The sequence below is a fragment of the Strongylocentrotus purpuratus genome, unplaced genomic scaffold (assembly GCF_000002235.5).
Source record: "Strongylocentrotus purpuratus isolate Spur 01 unplaced genomic scaffold, Spur_5.0 spur5_scaffold_4, whole genome shotgun sequence".
Classification (NCBI taxonomy): domain Eukaryota; kingdom Metazoa; phylum Echinodermata; class Echinoidea; order Camarodonta; family Strongylocentrotidae; genus Strongylocentrotus; species Strongylocentrotus purpuratus.
This window is the reverse complement of record NW_022145610.1, coordinates 35,235,646-35,257,265: the sequence shown is the minus strand read 5'-3', so window position 1 is coordinate 35,257,265 and position 21,620 is coordinate 35,235,646. Positions and strand designations below refer to the sequence as shown.

The following is a 21,620-nucleotide window of genomic DNA, read 5'->3' as shown; positions in this document are numbered from 1 at the left end:
CTTATATCAAAGAACTGTTGAATTTCAAACCTAATCAACACAATCGCAACTTGCGCAGTTCCCGAGACACTTTGTTGCTACAGATCCCATCTATCAAAACAAAAATAACGCTAGGTGATCGAGCATTTGCTTGTGCAGCCCCAAAACTCTGGAATAACTTGCCATTTGAAGTCAGGAAATCACCATCTGTAAACGTCTTTAAGTCAAAACTGAAAACACTTCTTTTTAATTAACTGTACCGTAAATCTAAGCATATCAGGAGCTCTTGTAGCGCAGTAGAATATATACCTAATGTTGGATAGTTTCTGCGCTTTATAAATGTACTATTATTATTATTATTAAACCGAAACGGAAATTCTTTTTGCCCAATTGATCGTGAGCCCAGCAGCCACTGAGCAGCGCCAGATGGACGTTGCTCTATCCCTTATTGTTGAACGCCAAACAAGGTAGCAACAACTCCCATCTTTTAACGTCTTTTGGAATGACGCGGCCGGGGTTCGAAGCCACGACCTCCCGGTTGTGAGGCGGACGCTCTACTGACTAAGCCAACACTCCGGACTAGATAATAATATAAAATCTCAGATTTTATTGAATAATAATTTGCGAGTGTTTGTTCTGCGTGACCGCTGAAGCATCTGCGTGCCACTGTATATGCTAATCAACTATTAATCGACACGGTTTTGATCCTGGGGCCTCACAGTAACGAGGCCATTGCTTAGACACTGAATCATGAATGTACGCAGTGGGGGCTAGGGTACGGGGCCGCCCCCACAAATACAAAAAAAATACAATACATTATCAATAATTCATTGCAGTTTTCCCGGTCCCCAGCAGGAACAATTTTTCCGTAGGGCCATGCATTATGTTTCAAGCCACGTTTGAATTTATTTTGGAGGGGAACTGCCCCCAGGCTCCCCGTCAGTACGCCAGTGCGATGGAGCATAGTGAACGAGAGGAATGAAGGTGACGGAAGTGACTATCCCCTCACAGGCTTTTGAAGTCTTCTGCAGCTGACATTACTGGACCCACATGTATGGTTAATTAGCAGTTTGCATCAAAATACTTTAAAAGTACATTACACAACTTAATACAGTAATATACAATTTCCACAAGCAATCACTTCTAGATGGTTTAAATTGAAGGGGAAAATAATGATTTGAGTTCGAACTGGAAGCAATAAGCATTACATGTTTGTGATTGGAAAAAAAGTGCTTGCGTGAAAGTTATAAAAACTTTGTGGTAGGCAGAATTATACTCTTCGCGGCCAAAGGGATGACAAAAAATAATATGACAATGAAACCAGCAAACTGTGGCAGGATTAATGGCGGGGACAACCTGCTAAAAGAGCACGTAGAATAGGTATATCGAGAAGTTAGAAGTTTTAAAGGAGATAAAATCTTTGGCATTAGTCATGTTCGACTTAGGTAATACAAAGTTTTGGGAAATTTTGAAAATTGGGTGGATAGTGAATCTTTACAATTTTGATATATTTGGATGCCCCTGTGGATGTATTATAAGCACTAAAAAAAATAGCCCCTAAAACACTTCTGTTTGCGAGAAAAATTGAATATAACAATTTACCGGTGCTCCCGGTAAATATTGATAAATTTCAAATACCGCCTATGGCCGTACAATCGTAGCTGCGACCATGAAAATCTCAGAATATGTAGTTGGGATATATAATTTCCAAACGAGAATAGCTAATCGGTCGATTTCAGTCAAGAAACATTGTTTCATTTGCTAAATTAATATCTTGACCTTGAGAGGGAGCTATACCACATAAAGAGTTTATTATTTACAATTTCATAACTAGACTCGATTTCAACCGCGACCACGATCAATGTATATTGTAGGATCGCATATGCTTCCAATATGCTTATTTGAACCAAATTCATAACCCCATACCAAAACTTTGTAATACCTTTAACCCTAAAAAGGCCGGGCTATTTGAGGTCTTACTACGGGCGGGGGGGGGGGGGCATTATGGCCCCCCCCCCTTAAGATCTTGGCCGCCAAGCGGCCGATCGCCGCGAAAATTTGCTCATTCCTAATGTTATACCTTGTTTTGATAATTTCTTATGTATTTCATTGTTTTTTTAACTTATGTATTTCATTGTTTTTGTTGTTTTATTTCATTTCTGACTACAATTCAACTATTTTGACTCCCAAAACAACCACCTAAACTTTAAACAAGACCCAATAACCTATGTTTGATCTGTTTTTAGGAAAAATGACTTTTCCATATGTTTTGTACACAGATCACGAAAATGAGCCATTTTCGGGCTGACATGCAAAGACAAAAGGTCACGTGACCTTGTAACCGTAGGTCCAATTTTCAAAAAAATTATTTTAAAAGTTGCGCAAGACTTGAAAGAAAAAAGTCAGCGAGCGGCGGGGCGCCATCCATATGCGTTCCCGAGCAATCGGAAAATCGTGGAGGGGGTATTGGCAGGAGCGGATCTAGCTTTTTGCTCAGGGGGGGGTTGACCAATAATGACGATGCGGAGCATCGTCCACGAGCCGCGAAGCGGCGAGCCGATTTTTGGGGGTGTTTATTTAAACCCCGTAAGTGATGTTTTCCTGGCATCTATTAACACAATGGAGACCATAAAAAGCAGTGCATGATAACGTCTTTTTAAATCAAGTAACAGTTAAATACACAGTTATATCCAGAGTTATCATGTGTTTGGTTAAGTTACCAGATGAGTTGAATATCTTCTCACAATATTTGCACTTGAAAGGGTTTCTCTCCAGCGTGCGTTCTTTTTTCTTTCTTTTTTTCTTTTTTTTCTTCTTTTTTTTTTTTCCTTTTTTTTCCTTTTTTTTTTTTTTAATGTGGGGATTTCGGGGATGAGAATCGGCAACGCTGGCCTAGCTTGTCACTTCGGCGGCGGCCCGTGTCCTCAAAAAAGCTGATGGGGGGGGGGGGCAAGGGACTCTGTGACATTTGTTCGCCCAACCCCCCCCCCCCCTCCCCCCAAAAAGAAATAATAATAATAATAATAATAATAATAATAATAATAATAATAATAATAAATGAAATAAATACATAGAAATAGAATAAAATAAAATTACAAGTTTAAAAAAAAAGATAAGATTTAAAAAAATGGTCCCCGGATTTTTTTTTTTTGGGGGGGGTTGCAACCCCCCCAACCCCCCCTCTAGATCCGCTTCTGATTGGGCATAATTTATTACAAAGTTTTGGTATGGGGTCGTTTTCTAGTGCTTATAATACATTCACAGGGGCATCACATGGGCATCACAGGGGCATCCAAATATATGAACATTTTTTAAAGAATTACTATCAATCCAATTTTCAAAATTTCCCAAATCTTTGCATTACCTTTACCTCGTCCTTCTTTAATTGTTTATCCCCTCCTTTTTCTCTTCTTCTTGTCCCCCTCCCCCCTCCCCCCTTTTTTTTTATTTAGTTTTTTAGTTTTTATCGGGGGACACGTGTCCCCTGTGCCACCCCCCCCCCCTGAATCCGCCACTGGACAGATAGAGCAGATTTTACATAGTGGGCGTGGCAACTACTGTTACATGACCAAACCCCTACCTACCAAGTAACTGGTTTTTCGACCAATCACGATAGAGTATTGACAGGTTATACAACATTGGGGGGCGGGGCAACTAACTCACATGTATCACGTAACTCACCTCAATCCAGCAAACATAGAGTCTAGATCTACAAACTGTGGTGAAGAGTCCGAAAAATGCATGTAATAAATAGGAGATTACTTGAAGTAGACAATAGTTTGATCTTGTATGCTGACTTTAACTTTGGGCCGCAACTTAATCAGAATAGTAAATAGAAAAGTCAGCAATCAGGTAGAAAATCGGAAAATCGGACCGAGCACGAATCGTAGTTTGCTGCAGTGCAGTGCCAGTGAATGAGTGATCAACTGTCCGACGACACTCCGAACAACAGTGCCATCGCGTCGTCAGCCCGTGCAGAGCTGAGTCGTTGGTATCAGCAGGTATGTAAACTAAATCATTTTCTTTCCGTTCTAGATTGCTTAGTGTGCATGCAGTTAGTAACCAGGCGGTGTGACTGTTGTTGAATGGAAGTATTATCTTTGAATGATGACGATTTTGAACATATTTAACCGACAGTGCACAGCTCAGTTTACTGCATGTAGTCAGTAGACTCTACATAATATGTGCACAGCATAGTCAAACTCAAAGATTTAATTTTGTAAAGTGAGCCCCGCCCCCCCCCCCCCCAATCCGGGGTCGGAATGACCGCATGCGTGTTGCCAAAATGTCCAGTAAAGGGGTACTTTTCGTGCGACAAAGTCTGGCCCGAAAATTGTAAAAAAAAGGGGTGTATTTGACTTTTCACCCGGGAGATTTCTTTAAAAAGAGGGTGTTTTTTTTTCTCATCTCTTTGGACTCCTGAGAAATTATTCTGAATTTAGGGGGGGGGGGGGTACATTGAGCATTTTTCTGAATTTAGGGGGGTCTCCAAGGCAGGAAAAGCCCGCAAAAAGCCTGCAAAATGGGGGTTCGGAAATGTTGGCAGTCCTCAGATAGGGATTGCTTTCAAAAAGAGGGAACTAGCATATGCGTACCCTACAGGTGTACATAACACTGAGTAGGGGGGGGGGGGGGGGCGGGAAGGGAGCTGAGTGAGTGACTCTGCTAAACAAATCAAATCTCACTTTAATAACCACTATTTTTGCCTCAATTTAATTTTTTTTTTAAACAAATAACAAGGCAACATAAACATTTATACAATTTATAATGAAGTACCGTATTAATTAAAGACTGCTTTGAGTTTATGATATAGATTCTATTCTCATTTTGCCTGTTTATTTTTGTTAATCTTCAACGTACAGCAAAATAACAGCTTGAGAGCTTATATAATGCAATCATCCTATTTTCTGTACAGAAGTATACATTCTTTACGATTTGCTGTTAATTTAATATTAGATTTTCAATTCTGCTGCTTCTTCAGATGCTACGAAGAATATATAGCCGATCTGAGCCAGTCTTCCATATCTCATCAGCACCAACCAACCCCAACCAAGCTGCCAAGATGATGAGCATTTTCAAAAACATGTTCAACAAACTACAAATGCCAGGGTATGAACTAGTCAAAACTTATGAGGTAAGTAACTCTATCTAGACTGTGCATACCGTATACCTTAGATGGTTGCTGGATGCAGTTTTATTCCTTATTTTTTTAAGGGAACCAACCACAAAAACAAAATGATTTATCTTTTATTAGACAACATAAGATCACCCCCCCCCCCTCCCTAAGAATGAATAAATAAATGAATGAGACTATCAAATTTTAGCGATTCAAGCACATACTGCAAAGAAGAAAAAGAATAAAAACATACAAACGTGTTTAACGAAAAGTCTGCAATGTCACTTTACCTTTATGTAGATTATTGAGATCAGTGGCATCTCTTTATATACCGGTAATGTAGAAGATGGTAGTTTGTGGAATACTGATACTAAACCAAAATATACAGGGCAAAACATCTTAGGTGATTGGTTGAGTTTAATCTTCATATAAAGACATGATGTAATGTTAATAGCATACTGGGTAGAAACTTTTTACTGTTGATTGATCTTTGAGTTGTGATGCAAAAGTTGAATCTGTTAGGACAGGCAAAAATATTTTGAATTATGCAAAACTCAACTTAGGAAGTGTGAATAACACATGTTTGGCATAGTTTGGTAAAAAAAAAAAATGATTTGACTTAGGCAAAATTTGGCTCATGCAACTTACAGTTAATAAGTAGAGCTAACTGTATTTAAGATTTACATGTTGAAAAAGGTCTGCAACTTCAGTTCTGAAGTCCATTTAGCACCAACTTAATTTATAACTTCATCCATCCATGGACCCAACACTTGGTACTTGGTACTTGGTTGTTGTTCCTCCAAAAGATTCCTGGTGGAATTTAAACTGGAGGTCGTGGTGGCAGAGAGTGGACTTATTTCGGAAGGAGTGCTACTTTAAACTTTGCTGAGTCAGTCAGGGATACTAAGGTCGGATTGAGATTATTCCATGCTTCGATTGTGCGAGGAAAAAATGAGTTCTTGTATACATCCAATCTGGCTAATGGTATTTCAAACTGACTTGAGTGCCCGCGTCTGCTACGATCTGGTTTAGGTTTAATGTGGGTTCGGGGATCTATGTCCAGCTGGCCATGTAACATTTTGTGGAAACAGCTTAGACGGTGAGCTTCGCGTCTGTCTTGGAGGGAGTTCCACTTAAGAGAATTTAGAAGGTGGGTGACGCTTGCTTCTCTCTGATAAGTGCTTGTGACAAAACGGGCTGCCTGCCTCTGGACTCGTTCGATAGAAGAAATGTTCTTAGCTGTGTATGGGTCCCAAGCAGCAACTGCATAATCTAAGTGTGGCCTAACGAGGGTGAGATAGAGTTTCTCCTTAATGGAAGTTGAGCAGTGATGAAAGTTGCGTCTCAGAAAACTCAAAACCCCAATAGCTTTTGTTGTTGCGAGGTGAGTTTGGCCATTCCATCGGAGGTCGTTCTGGATCACAACACCAAGGTACTTTGTCTGCTTACATTCTTCCAGGGTGACACCAAGGAGGTTGTATGAAGATTTACCCGGTTTCTTCTTCCTGGTGACACGCATTGATTCACACTTCTTGGGGTTGAATTTCATGCCCCATTTCTGAGACCACTCCACCATTGCATCAAGGTCTTGTTGCAGGATGTCCACGTCGTTCACTGATTTCACTGGACGGTACAGCATGCAATCGTCTGCAAATAGCTTGGTGGTGCTTTTGACTTTGTCGTGAATGTCATTTATGAAGAGCAAGAACAAGTGGGGACCGAGCACAGTGCCTTGCGGGGTTCCACTTAGAACTGGCTTCCAGTCGGAATGTTTTCCGTTTACACATACGCGTTGAAGTCGTTTTGTAAGGAAATTTGTCACCCATCTTAAGTTATCTGAACGGATTCCATGATAATCTAGCTTGTGAAGTAACTTCTGGTGGGGGATGACATCAAAGGCTTTAGAGAAGTCAAGTGTAATCAAATCTGTGGTGGCTTTTTCATCTAGGTTCTTAGCCAGGTCGTTTATCGTCAAAATAAGTTGAGATTCACATGATCTGTGTCTCCTAAATGCGTGTTGATTTTCTGCCAGAATATCGAGTTCGTTAAGGTGGCTCATGAGGTTACTATCAATAATATGTTCCAATAGTTTACAACAGGTACTCGTGAGTGAAATAGGGCGGTAATTTGCTGGGTCAGTGGTAGAGCCCTTCTTAAAAAGTGGAGTGATATTTGCCTTTCTCCAGTCCAGTGGGAGATCACCAGAATCGAGTGACTGTTGGAAGATGAACTGCAAGATGGGAGCCAGTTCTTCTGCTGCAATTTTGAGAGCTTGGTTCTGAATCTGGTCCGGGCCGATAGCCTTGGTGACATTGATGTTAAGTAGTAGCTTCCTTACACCTTCGACGTCAACCCGGGTGGGAGGCATATCAGGAAAAGGGCTGGGTGGAAGGTTGGGGAGCGATGACGGTGACTTGTCTTCACGGGTAAATACACTTTGAAATTGATTGGCGAGGACTTCAGCTTTCTCCAGATCTTCAGAGATTAGCTTGCCTTCTACCTTAAGCATCTGGACACCGGTGTTGTCTGTCCGTCTTGATTTAACGTACCTCCAGAAGGCCTTCGGGTTATCACCCTCGAGGATTGAAGAGACATGTTGTCTGTGGGCGCTTCTAATGGTACGATCGATCTGCTTTCTTGCTTTGGTGAATTTGTCCCAATCCCGTTGTGCACCACTTCTCTTGGCATGAATATATAACTTCTCCTTTTTATTACATAGGCGTTTTAATTTCCCTGTAAACCATGGAGTACGTGCTCGGCCCTTTACAGTCTTGTGGGGAACATTATTTGTAACAATAGTTTCCAATGTGTCCCTTAACCAGGTCCAGTTTTCTTCTACGGATCTATTTCCTGGTTGAAGCTTGAAGAAATCTTCTCCAAGCTGTCTTGCCCGGTCTTTGAATTCCTCATTATCTACTTTATTCCAGAGGTGAAGTCTGCGGGGTGGTTTTGGAGGAACCGTGGTCTTAGTATGAAGTTTTGCTAGGATGACAAGGTGATCGCTAATTCCAGTACGAGAAGAGACTTCAGAAATTAAGTCTGGATGTGAAGTTAACAACAGGTCAAGGGTGTTTTCTGTGCCACTTGACTCGTCACGTCTAGTGGGAAAGGTGACTTTTTGAGACAAATGATTATTAATAAGAACTTGAGCTAGGGCATCCTGGAGGGCACCTTTAGGATCACTTTGTGTTCCGTCTGACCAGTCTACACCCGGGACGTTGAAATCGCCGCCGAGGATGATGAGTGGAGAGCGTAACAAAGAGTTTATTTTTGAAAGTTGTGAGTCCAGGTCCTGGAGAGGTGCGACTTTTGAGTCAGGTGGGCGATAAAAACTTCCTATCTGCAGCGTCTTGCCTTGGAGGGTAGCTTGACACCATATTTGTTCAGAGTCAGTACCCAAATCAGTTCTTTCAAAACAAGGAATGGAGTCGTTGATGGCAATAAACACGCCACCTCCATGCGAATTTCTGTCCTTTCTAAAAACTTGAAGGGGGGTACAGAGCACATTTTTTTTTTTTTTGCTCCCGAAAATTTGAAAAACGCGCCGGCCAAAAAATTCGCTCAGGGGGGGGGGGGGGGGGGGGGGGGGGGGGGGGGGGGGGTAGTGAGCACATTTTTTTTTTTTGATCCTCAAAAAAATTTCAATTTGCACCCCCCCCCCTTGAGCGCCAGGGGGGGGGGCCCAACCCCCAAAAAGGTAAAAATCACGTGATTTTACATGTTTTTTTTTCTCAAGGGGGGGGGGGGGGCCAGGCCCCCGGGCCCCCCTGGATCCGCCACTGCACGGAATCAGGATATTTTGCTGTCCACTCATTTCTATTGGAATTCTTACAATTTTTCTTTTAGAAAGGATACGAAGAGCGGAAGTATGCCCCCTCTCGTTGGGTTTCAACATCCTTAGATCTAATCACAGCAGAAGAAGCAGCAGCAGTCACCACGAAAGAGAGACGAGGGTCCTTCTTCAAGCTCTTTAACTATATTCAGGGAGAGAATGAAGGCGGTAAGTATTAACATCCTTTCTGATCAGGGGCGGATCTAGCTTTTTGCCAAGAGGGGAGGGGGGGTTTGACCCAGTGGCGATCCAGGATTTTCCAAAAATCACGCTGTTTTACTTTTTTTCTTTTTTTTTTCTTTTTTTTCTCCTATTTTTGTTTCTTTTTTTTCTTTTTCACTTGGCCGCCCAAGGGGGGGGGGGGGGGGTTAAAACCCTGAAACCCTAGATCCGCCCCTGCGGTTGTATGTTTGTGTACTTACCAAAGCCTGTGGAGGCATAGTGGTGCAGTGCATATTACTGATGCTTCCTAAATAGGAGATCCTAGCTTGATTCAATTTCTGACTTGAAATACAGAGGCAATGCAGTATTAAATTGGTTTGCAGAAGTGTCAATCACTGTGGTATCATGGTAATTCTCCCCCCCCCCCCCTATCCCATAATGACACAGGGTTATATAATGATGTCAGGGGTACATTCTAGTAGACCAACCAAGAAATAGATAAGGAAATACAGAAGAGAAGAGAGATCTATTAAAGAGCCAATGAGACCTGACATTTGCTGTTGGTCTAGTGAATCCTCATAACATTGTTAGGAGGCCAGCCAAACGGACATTCTTGGTCTGACGGACAGGCACGTAGCCTGTCCGTCAGACCAAGGATCGGTTGAACTTTTTTAGACCCCTTGTTTTTTACCTCGATAGATTACATGTATGTGCCCCCCCCCCCCCCCCAAAAAAAAACCATCAAACTCTGGCTACGTGCCTGCTGACTGACTGTAGCTGATGTCAGTGCCCAAGATAAAAATGGAAATGCATGTTTCACAGAATTAGTATGTATTCAACAGATAAGGTCACTCTGTTGTATGTGTGTCAGATATTGGTATATAAAGCCTCGGTCACAAATGCCATTATGAACTGCTACGAACGCCGTACAAACGATTTTCAGAAAATGGAAATTCGGGAAGACAATGGAAAAACGGAGATTCGTACGAACCTTTGTGACCGTAGCTTTAGTTATGCTGATAATTTGGAATATGATCCAACTTATACTTGGCTCCTGTACAACCTTGTAACTTATTTCTTCTTTGAATTTCATTTTCTTTTTTCAAACTTACAGGTCACAAGATTGAAATGACTGCTCCCGTGGCCAGACAATACATTCCTGGGCAGGGCCCTGCATGCGAGACCAAATACACAATGTCATTCTTTGTCCCCAGGGAGTTCACAGAGAATACCCCCAAACCAACAGCTCCAGATGTTTTTATCACTGACCTGCCAGGAATGACAGTCTTTGTCAAGTAAGTTGTGAATTCTAAATTTTATTTAATGCTCCTGGGAATATATAGCATATATTCCCATCATGCATGTGTTTTTTTCCTGTCTTACATCAACCCCCCCACTCAAAAGGTGAGGAGGAAAAATAGAGGAGGGGGGGGGGGGTGGAGGGGGGAAGAGAAAGAAAGGGAGAGCATAAGGCACTCCCTTTCGTCACTCATAACAGGGTTCCCCTGACTTGGTGGACCATTGATGCACTGTTGTGGCTGCGAATAGAAATCAAATAATAACTAGGCTTTTTGTTTTGTTTCACATACACCAGACATTGTTTTAGCTTTGCATTTGTTGAGTACTGAGACTCAGATAATTGTCTCTTTAAAACAAAACCATCACATGATTTCAGATCATGTTGTTGCATTAGTACCCTTAACTAAGGCATTGATCCTTACTACCTACATGTATCTGTCTTCCTTGGATTGTACATAAGCTGTAGGATCTCCAGGTCTTAATTGAAGGCATCATTGCTTCTTCCCCTTATCCAGAATAATAATCAAGCTCTTAATCAATATTTTATCATTTTCTGTAATATTCCAATAGGAAATTTGGTGGAAATGCTAATGATGAGAAGTACATGGAGGAGATGAAAAAGTTCATTCCAATCCTGGAAAAAGATGGCCACCAGGTCAAGGATGATGTCTACTACTTTGCAGGCTACGACAGCCCCTTCAAGCTGCTCAACCGCAGGAACGAGGTCTGGCTGGTCAAGGACTGTGAAGACGACCAGCATTCTCACCTGGTGGTTCCTGCAGGAGAAAGTGGAGCGGATGCAGCAGGAAGTGCCTCTCCTGATGAAGATCCTTCAAGAAGTCCTGAGCAAATGGGAGAAGAACAGGAACTCTCTCACTTGGAGGTTCCTGAAGGGGCAGTAGGTGGAGCAGATGCTGCAGAGAGCACAACTGCCTCTGAAGATCAAACTTTTTCAGAGAATCCAAATGAAATAGGCATGAACTAATATATTGCAATGTAGCTTTGGAAGATCTGACTGCCTTTGAATTCAGACTCTTTTAGAGTCCAAATTTAAGAGGCATAGGCTAGAATATTGTGATGCAATTCATGGTTCACCAGTAGCCAAAGAGGGCCGAACTGAAGACCAAACCTTTTCAGAGAATCCGAATCAAACAGGGTAGGGGTGAAAGACAGTGGTGCAACTCGGTTGTTTGTTGCCCCAAAAGATATATCTGTAGCTATAGTTTGATGTTGTATGTGTTTTTGTAAGTCACTTCATAGATGTCTGCCATTGATAAAGTCTTGTCAACGTAGTATTATCCAAGGACTGCAGAGATTTTTTTTGTGCTGTTTATGATGTTTTGGGATGAGCAAAAACACTGAACTACTGTACAAGGTTATACTTATGAAATGTGTTCATTGTATTGATAGACAAGTCTAATGTTTGTTTTTTTAAAACTCTTTCAAGGCTGGCATTAGAGGGTACTTACAGGGTACTTCTCTGAGTTATCAATGATTGTTATGTAGAAAATGTACCAGTGCCAAATAGTATTTTGTATTTTATTAATTAATATTAATTAACAAAATACAGAAATAGAATCTTCCCTTGTATGGCGGTACTTTTTGGTGAATGTGTGTGTGTGTGTGTGTGTGTGGGGGGGGGGGGATCAGGGTCATTAAATGAAATGTAGCAAAGAATCATACTAAAAGGCTTGTACAGATATGCAGTGAATAAACCGCATTTAAATCTCAAAATGTGTAAATGAATGACAGCTGCATGCAGCAGAGGTCACTGAGGTTTGTGTTTTGAGATACAGAACTGTGAAGTATATTACACTTTCTCCATCATACTGGTAAACAAAAATGGCATACCGTATCTGAATGAGGCTTTAATGTGTGTTCTTTACATGAATGTAAAAAGAGAGATATTCTCTGTGTTATGAAATGAGCATTGTCTTGCCCATTTATCTTTGGCCTTATTACTTAACCAATGCGTATGTTATATGTATGCCCTGTATATTTATCAAAGAAATATCTAGTATACACATCTAGCATCGTACACCACAACACTTATCTTTATCCTCAGAGAAAATGTATGAGCCAAACAGTGCAAAAATGACATACAAAAAATATAGCCAATTTGTGTAATGATGAAGCATATGTTTGTTTAGTTAGTTATAGTTTTTTCATCTGCTGTATTATAACATCCATATAACTACATGTACACCAGGTCACTTGTCATTCAGAAAGAAGTTATTTTCGTAAATTGCAGAATTTATGAAGTCGACTGTATCTCATGTTTTAGGTTCTGACAAAGCCACATCTATTCTCATTTTATGAGAATATGAGCTCTAGAACAATGTTTAGCGTATGTAAACCATAATCCATTTGTTTGTTTCAGTACTAAAATTCTGGATCCACAGTGTACCGCCTCTACTTTTCAATAGCTAATCAGTAGGGCGCTATGCCCTTGTGATACTCCACAGAGGATGTGCATCCACTTTCATGTAGCTGCCAACATAAACAAATAACTGGAAAAATTCTGTGGAAAACTGACTTCATGGTATATTTGAGTCGACTATTTTGTTTGCATTTATAACAGTGTATATCTAAGTGATATGTAATGTCTTTTTGTTTAAAAAGTTTAGAGCTTAAACACCATACAGAGTATTATTCCTAATAATTGTAAGATGTAAAGTAATATAATAGTTAACAGTGAAATCTAAATCAATCTTTTTGTGTACAAGTATAAACTGCAATGTACATTTATGCCTCGATCGATCATCTCATGTACAAATTGTATTTCAATTTCCAAGGCGATGATATACTTGCAATAAATGATGTATGTAAATTTTCTTCAATTTTTTAAAACTATTAAACTGCATTTGATTTTCTCAAGTCACGAGTCTCAATATTTTTTGTTAGAAATTAACGCATTTTATTTTGACCAACATCATTATGCAGAAAGGAACAGGAATTCTTTTCGTTATGTCATAATATTGCTCCCAGGCTGCAAGTCTTGTCACTCAGGATGTTTTAACTGAGCTTGTTGGGTTTCAGCATTGCTAATATATTTTCCCCTCCCTTCCAATGCCCTTCCCCCTTGTCTTTTGTTCTCTCTGTCTCTCTCTCTTCTTCTTATCTGTCTGTCTCTCTCTCTCTTGCACCCCCTCCCTCCCTCACTCGCTCCCTCTCTCTGTACGACCACTTACTCTGTCTAAACCATAGCAATTACAACTTCAAAAAATATAAGCCAGTGACAAAATATGTGTCACATTATTACAAGAGCTACAATCTCCTACATGTATTTCATCTGTAAATCGATTTTTATTTCACAGTACAACAGATGAAGAGAAATCCTTGATAACAATAATCTGGAATTGGGTAGCTCTAAACACGAAACTTGTTTAAAACACTCGGATAGGACTTAAAGCCGTGTCTCCTGGTTGCTTACTTCCGAGCATCTATACATGTACATGAATTATTCCTGAATACAACTAAAAACTGCTGGGCAAAGCAAGACACCTCATATTGAAGAAAAACATATTATGCTTACTTGTACGAGTTAAATGCAGCATTGTTTGCCTAAAGAGAGGCTTTGTAAAAGGCCAAACTATTATGAATTCTCCTGCTAAAGCCCCATTAAAGCTTGTTCAGATATGGCACGGAATATTGCCACAGTTATTTTATGTGTAAATGAATAGTAAATGCATGCAACAAAGGACTTGCATGTATTCACTAAGCACAGAAAATGCAAAGCCAGATTACAACACTTTATGTTATAGAAAAAACTGCCAAGTCTGCCATAGGCATGCCGCGTAATATCTGAACGTGCCTCTCAAATACAAGGTAAACTGCTTCAAAAGAAAAGTTGCAGCAAAGGAAAACATCTTTTTACTATTTGGGGGTAAAAAATGACTGCATGCAACAGAGGCTCCTATGCATACTCTGTAATCTATGCATTGCAATTTGCAAAACTTTTGATGCACAACGATACTCCTGCCATTTCAATTTCATGTGGTATTTTCATTGTAGGTGGTTCACTATGCCATGTCTTAACGAGGCTTAATGCCTTTCAAGCGTCACACTGAACTTTTACATCACTAGGTCTGTTCTTGATACAAGAAAAACAATCCCGCTTGGGTAAACAAGATTCCCTGCTTCCATACCAAAGTAGCAATACATAGCATCTTTGCATTCATATATGAAGTGAGAGAATTCTAGAGAACCATTAGCACCAAGATTACTACCACTTAGAATATTCAGACAAAGGCATACCATGTATCTCTTCAGGGGCATTGATCTACTTTCGGACTTAAATGGTGGGGGGGGGGGGGGTATACATTTGTTGTTTGAGAGCATAAACTGTTTAGGATAATCAGTCCTGCAACAAGTGGGACGCACACCTGTTTTCCACACCCCTCTCCCAAGATCAATGCCTCATAATCAATGAGATCACAACAATGTCAGGGTTCACCGCGCCCTGATTAGCAACGTCCGTCATGAAGGCGGGATCTGTTGGTTGCTTGCGGACTCTGTGGGTAGCTGCCCCGCCCCACTGCTAGGCTGGTTAAGGGAAGGCACCGCCCCATGCTGGGGTATGCCCTCAGCCACCTGGTACGGCTGGAAATGGCCCCCTGTTGCAGCAGTGGGTTGCATGCCAGGTTGTAGATGTAGTCCCTGCTGTTGGGCCTGGGCTGCTTGGGCGGCCTGTAACTGCAACCACTCCTGCTGTTCTATTGCTGCTTGCTCTTGTCTGGCCTAAAATGAATTTGAATAGGAGCACGTTGTAGTCATGAGGTCGTGAAATTAAAATGCTGTTAAGTAAGTCACAGCAACAAAATTGCATGAAATTTCAGAAAGAATGATAAGGGACATAAAATTAATCAAATACTATTAGTGATGACAGTGATATACAGTAACGGCAACTATAGTAATTAAAATCTTGTTTTTCTAATGATGTTCACTCTTACATAAAATGATCGGCTTCATTCCCAATCATTTGATATTGGTTTAGCTAATTAAGATCTTGTGCATATTCCAAACAGTGAAAATGATTCATTAGCGCAGATATGCAAGAAACTGTTCCCCTTCATCTTCTGTCGTACATCAACACATCCATTGAGGTGATGACATTTTTTGTGCCCCCTCTTTTACAAAATCCTGTCCATATTTACCTTTTCGAAGAGCTCCTGCTGCTGCCTCAGAAGTTCCTCTTCAGGTATGCCAAGGTTCTCAAGACGAGTGCTTGCTTTCCTCTTCTTTGCTGCAACTGTCTTGCATTCCTCTAGGACTGACTTGCACTCTTGTAGGTAATCTCCAAACCCTAAGCTGTCTAATGCTGCAAATGATTCGAGAATCAAAGAAAAATATTGTGAAGATAATTTGGATATTGGATACCAATTGTGAGATAGAAACCAGATTTAATTTGCTATTTCTATCAATGGTATTAGTTGTAATACTTGTAATAGTTGATACATGAATGCTTGCAGTATATTTTGGTAGTTTAGGAATATCAAAATTTTAAAAAACAATGCAAGTCTTCGCAATCAATTTGTTATTATTTTCCATTAAAAAAACACATAGATAAAGACTAAAAGCAAACCATTCTAATTAAATACCCTTTTCAGGGAGGGGGAGGGAGAGTTGAATATAAGGCCTTACCTTAATAATTAATATATACATTCACAAAGTTCTATTCAAAAAAAGTACTATAGAATGAGCTTAATCAAAGTTTCTGACTAATTACCTTTGATACTAGCCCAATATTTGTTAAATTCAATATATCTGTTGAGAGTAAGAAGGGTGTTAAACACTAGAGTGAACACCCTTCTGGCTCTCAGTAGAAGATATTTCTCTGTTTCTGCTTGACTTTACCTTGGAGTGCATGTTCTGGAGATATCGTCTTCTTGGCCTGTTTATTGCAGATGTCATTTGCTTCTGATGACACCAACTGAATAAACTCGGTGCAGCAATTTAAAATCAGCTCTCGTGCATCGTTTGCAACTCGGACGTTGGGTAGTAGTTCCTTGATCATCTTATTGAGTGGGGCTCGAGGCACAGTCAGTTCATCCTCCGGAAGTTGAGAAGACTGTGGATCTGCCATGTTTACTACCTGCAAAATTGACGAAGAGGCTGCATTTAATTTCAAACAAATACATTAAGTAAGTGCAGGATTAGCCAATGCAAAGGCTTGAATGTTGACCAAAAAATGAGACAAGAATGAACTTTTAAAAAAATAAAATAAAAGCTATGATTGGATAAAGTTTGGTAATACTTTGAAATAATGACCACCCTTTCATCCTGCACAATAGTAGTTTATTAATGTATCACATTATTAATTAACTGGTATAGTATAATAGCTTTCTAATTCTAACCTTTGTCTTTGATGTTCGTCCCCCATCACAGATTTTGCAATTTTGATTTGACTTGAGCGTACACACAACATTCAACAAGTGCAACAAAGGAGTTAACTTCACAAGCTAGAAAACATTGTTTTACAATAATCGCATTCCATTGAAATATGGAAAGACGACATCCCTAATGAGTTCAGAAATTATCTAGATACTAAACAAGTTTTCCCATTTTGTTGAATTGGCCAAGCAAGCAAAGCACACTTTACTCACGCGATAATAACCATATGGGACCGTACACAGTTTTAACCATCATGAAAAATAACTCTGTTTCCATTAAAATAGGGACTTGTTCATCTCCACATACAGAAAATCAAATGAGGGTAATTGTATGATAACTACTGCAACTATCACAATACATAAAAATAAAAAGCAAAAGGATTAGAGGAAACTTACAGCTCTGCTAAAGATTCTTGGCTGGATTTAGATTTGCTATCGTTGCGGGTCAAAGGTCAATTGTGTTATGGCTGCGCTTGGAAGAGCTACGGTTCGAGCCGTTCAAGGCAAAAAGAGGTTAATTCCTCAAAGGGCTGCATTAGTTTTGGTAAGTTGACTCGCTTTAAACAATAAGTAATCAAGATAGTTTTAAGTTTTCAATATATATCTTCGTTTGCCGGTGTATGTTGATGTTGATTGTCGATAAAGACAGGCGTTAGTTTACGTTAGTTTACGTTGCGTCATGTGAAACTTTCGTATTGCGTAACTAGATCTAGTCCAAACTCGAGTCCGAGTCCAAGTACGTGATTGAATGGTGTCATTACTTTTTAGTGAATTTAACAAGTGAAAACCCTCCATTCTTTCAAGTTTTGCTGATAACGATAATTGATGTAGACTATGAACATCTTGGCGCTAGTTCAGAAGTCTATAAAAACTTTGAGCCAAAACTCTGGGTCTGGCGTGAAGATTAAAAGTAGTTTTCCTACCAAAAATGAAGTAGACCCTAGGGTCTAAATATTCATCAAAATGTCCAAATGAAGGTCATGATTAAAAAGTCAATATGTTTGTTACCTGTTTGTTTCAATTTTTTTTATTTTTTTCAGAGTATTTTCCTAAAACAAAGACTTATAATATGCACTTTCTCACGGGATCGGATTCACGGCAAACTGCAGCACAATACGATTGCATACCGTCAATCTGTGTCTTTCCATGTTTTATATGATAAATGATCCGCAAGTTATTATAGTTTTTATACCCCAAAATTGAAGAAAAAAAGTAACTTAGGGGTCTACTTCACTCTACGAGTTACAGTGAAGTAAATTTTCTCGTAGATCTAGGATAACAAAGTTTAAATATTTATTATTTTGATTTCTTTCTATCTGCCATTTAGACTCAAGCAGCTGTTGAGAAGATAAAGACACTTGTTATCAATAAATCAGAAGTAGAAGGACTAAGGGTCGGAGTGAAGACGAGAGGGTGCAATGGACTCAGTTACACACTAGACTATGCCAAGGAGAAACAGAAGTTTGATGAGGAGGTCGTTCAAGATGGTAAGAAAAAAGGTTTTCATACTGGGCATCATTTCACTACATTGTCATAAGTACAATTTCACCGACATCCCTTTGAAACGCATAGTACTTGCAATACCACGTTGTCAGCGAACTTGTACTTCATGCACTTTATGTCTTATTAGGGGGAAAAATATTTCACCTGTTGTAACCAATCTAGATTACGGCCTCCTGCTTTTTCTTTTTCTTAATCTTATTCTTCTTCTACTATTTCTACTTCTTCTTCCATCTTCTTCTTCTAAATGTACTTCATTTTTTCTTCCTCTTGTACTTCATTTTTTCTTCTTCTTCTTCAACTTCTTCTTCTTAAGCTTCTCTTGTTCTTCTTCTCCTCTTTCTCCATCTTCCTCCTTCTTCCACCTTCTTCCTCTTTCTCCTTCTTCCTCTTCTTCTTTGTCTTCTTCTTCTTCATGATAATGGATTCAAAATATACATGGACATCACCTTTGTAAATCTTGGATCTGTAAAAAATCAGGACACATGTTTTTAATAGTCATGCTACATACCTGATTGATGAGGATTTTAAAGAATTAAAAGAGTTTAAAAGTTGATTTGCTTCTATAAATATTTCATTTTCATTATGTTTCATCTCTTTTTCCACAGGGGTGAAAATCTTCATTGACTCTAAAGCACAACTGACGCTGCTTGGAACGGAAATGGACTTTGTAAATACCAAGCTGTCCAGCGAATTTGTCTTCAACAATCCCAACATCAAAGGAACGTGTGGGTGTGGAGAAAGCTTCAATGTATAGCATTAATTGTAATGGAACTGCTACTCATTCTTATCACTATCCCCTACAGCGAGGGGAAAATCGTTGCTGCCTCGGGAAACGCCCTACATTAATTTTGTTGAAGCATAAAATCACTTACTGTGAATTGTCGCGATCGATGTCTTTGGTAGTAATGTGATTTTTGTTTTTAAAACTTGGGCAGTAATTAACTTGAAAGTCTATTGAGAGATGAGAAGCTTAAGGGTTTCACTCTCTCCAATGGGTCGGAAAGAAAGTACATCATACATTTTTGGGCAAATCAAAGGTATCTGTTCATTAGGTATCCCATAAGCCACCATGTATGTTTAGTTAGGAACGTGAAACAACATCAAAGTCATTATTTTATTTCATCATTTGGTCTGGCCAAGGTCTAGTAGAACCTATTTATAAGTTACCAATGATCAGATATCTCAAAATCACAGATGTGGTCAGTAATGATTATGACAAAATAGCTTGGACTTGCCCCTGATGCTGATTGTTGTGTTCACATGGAAATACATGTAATTACAGTGAAAGGGTTAAGAATGATTTGTATCTATTTGAGTGAGAATAACATGTTGTTGATACATAACATTTTGTACTTAGAAGGATAGACAGCCAGCAATGGTACTTCTGAGAAATAATGCGACAGTTCATGATCATCCTATTACAAATGCATGGTGGCTATGAGCAATATACATATATCCATTACTAATATGATTCTTAGTTATGAATTTCAAGGTTGTTCAAAGTTTGATCTCAATTTTCCCATGAGAGAGGTAAAAGACATGTTTATAAAAGAGAGCAGTTATTGTCCGATTTTAGTTTCGTTACTTGGGCCTACTTCTGTCAATTTTTAGGTTATTCTCATCAAAGCGACAACTGCTGATATTCAAAAGCTTTCATAATCATGTCACATTTCAGTCACAAATCCTTTTTTTGTTAGTATAATAGTCTTCGCAATTCAAGTACTTATGTACTCTGCTTACACAATTGCTGTGCCCATGTTGTCTCTGAACGAGTGGTACCAATTAAGTTTTTATCTGGTCATCAATGATACATTTGGCAGTGCCATGATACACTTGTATGCAGTAAAACTGATATATTGTAGGACATTATCCAGGAATCTAATTGGTTTCTTGTTATATAAACAAAACATTATAATGCTAAATTGCTAGTCCAGTGAACATGAAGATTTGATGAAAGCAATGTTGATAGTGTTTCATTTGTAAATAATAGAGAATGCAATTTATATATTATGTGTTATAAAACAGTATTTTTCATGATCAAGTCGCATCTTGTGCACTAATATGACTTGGAGCTGTGTTGTCATTTAATTATGTGATTTTCATTGAAATGAAAACTTTCATCTGAATTTCCTTGGATGGCAATTTTCATGAGCTGAAATAAAACGCACAATTTTCATTCTTTTGCACATCCATAATGGAAAATTTAAAACAAAAATCTGTTCCGTTTCTTTTGAAATATTTCTTTCTCAAATATTAATGTTCTAAATTTTGATCAATTGAACCAGTGTAGGAGTTCCAATTATTCAAATACACATCAAATAATATTCTTTTGTTTCTTATGTTTAATCTTTTTTTTTTTTTTATATAATATCTAATAAGTTGCCTATCTTTGAGTAGAGTTACCTGCCAAGGGGCATTGCTAGACCATTTTGATTTACAATCTGCAGACAAGGAAACATAAGATGTGCAAACAAATTTACTGCCAGATATTTACATCTATTCCCCAGAAAAAGCAAGGAAATAAAGGAATAAAATAAAACAAGAGGTCACAAATTGTAAAGGTTTGCTAGTACCCCCCCCCCCCCATACACACACACACACACACACATACACTGTATGATTTACATATCATTATTCTGTGCTAGGGATCCCTCAATTATCTACAAATGTTTGTTCCCATACTGTACTAATTCATAAATTTGTGAATTATACCTGTTCATGTACATCAGAACATACATTCATACATGCGACATTGTATGTAATGGTTTCTCCATAAGACTCAGTGATGGCAAGTCTGTAACTCCCAATGTAACAATAACTTTCCTGTGAAAGAGAAATAATGAGTCAAATTTATGCCGTCTCCCCACCCCTTTGTCCCCCAAGATATGTAATATTTTTTTGTTTCTAATGAATAATTTTATGTCTGATATTTATGCCACGGAAAAAAATTACCATATGTTCTTGTTTTGTATAGACTCTTTAATGCATGGTGTGTGTGTATTTGATGAGGTCATCAAACCTGGATTGTTAATTGTGCATCGGGATGTTCAATTGATTGTCTGATGATTTGTTCATGCAGAAGGTAATTATATTGCATATAATGTGCATCTACGCTCAAGCTGTTGTTACATTCTTTTGTGTCATGTGTCATTTTTCTTGTGTGTTTGGTATATTTTGCCTGGTGTTCATATTCAAATATCACAAGCTCTTAAAGATAATACAAAGTTTTGGTATGGGGTCATGAATTTGGTTCAAATGAACATAACGGAAGCATATGCGATCCTACAATATTCAGTGATCATTGTCGCGGTCTAAAGTTATGCAATTGTAAATAATA

At 39.1% G+C, this 21,620-nt stretch overlaps 3 protein-coding genes across 4 annotated transcripts; 2 read left to right on the top strand and 1 right to left on the bottom strand.

Moving 5' to 3' along the window:
- The first annotated feature begins 3,635 nt into the window (after window positions 1-3,635).
- On the top strand, window positions 3,636-13,265 carry LOC100887984 (heme-binding protein 2). 2 transcript variants are annotated; one of them, XM_003728875.3, is made up of 5 exons: window positions 3,636-3,980; window positions 4,961-5,113; window positions 8,942-9,095; window positions 10,204-10,384; window positions 10,959-13,265. In XM_003728875.3, the coding sequence occupies exons 1-5, from the start codon at window positions 3,894-3,896 to the stop codon at window positions 11,371-11,373; spliced, it is 990 nt and encodes a 329-aa protein (XP_003728923.2). In that variant the 5' UTR covers window positions 3,636-3,893; the 3' UTR covers window positions 11,374-13,265. The 2 variants fall into 2 exon arrangements, with proteins under 2 accessions (XP_003728923.2, XP_030853741.1); XM_030997881.1 differs by having other exon boundaries at window positions 3,876-3,980; window positions 4,936-5,113.
- Window positions 13,266-13,638: 373 nt separating this feature from the next.
- LOC594380 (protein Dr1) lies at window positions 13,639-17,277 on the bottom strand. Its single transcript, XM_793823.4, has 4 exons — window positions 17,177-17,277; window positions 16,245-16,482; window positions 15,545-15,708; window positions 13,639-15,128 (listed from the first exon to the last, which is right to left on the bottom strand). The coding sequence occupies exons 2-4, from the start codon at window positions 16,471-16,473 to the stop codon at window positions 14,868-14,870; spliced, it is 654 nt and encodes a 217-aa protein (XP_798916.1). The 5' UTR covers window positions 16,474-16,482; window positions 17,177-17,277; the 3' UTR covers window positions 13,639-14,867.
- LOC594382 (iron-sulfur cluster assembly 1 homolog, mitochondrial) lies at window positions 17,224-21,411 on the top strand. Its single transcript, XM_793825.5, has 3 exons — window positions 17,224-17,324; window positions 18,108-18,267; window positions 18,889-21,411. Exons 1-3 carry the CDS (start codon window positions 17,244-17,246, stop codon window positions 19,035-19,037), a joined length of 390 nt encoding a protein of 129 aa, XP_798918.1. The 5' UTR covers window positions 17,224-17,243; the 3' UTR covers window positions 19,038-21,411.
- The last annotated feature ends 209 nt before the right edge of the window (window positions 21,412-21,620 follow it).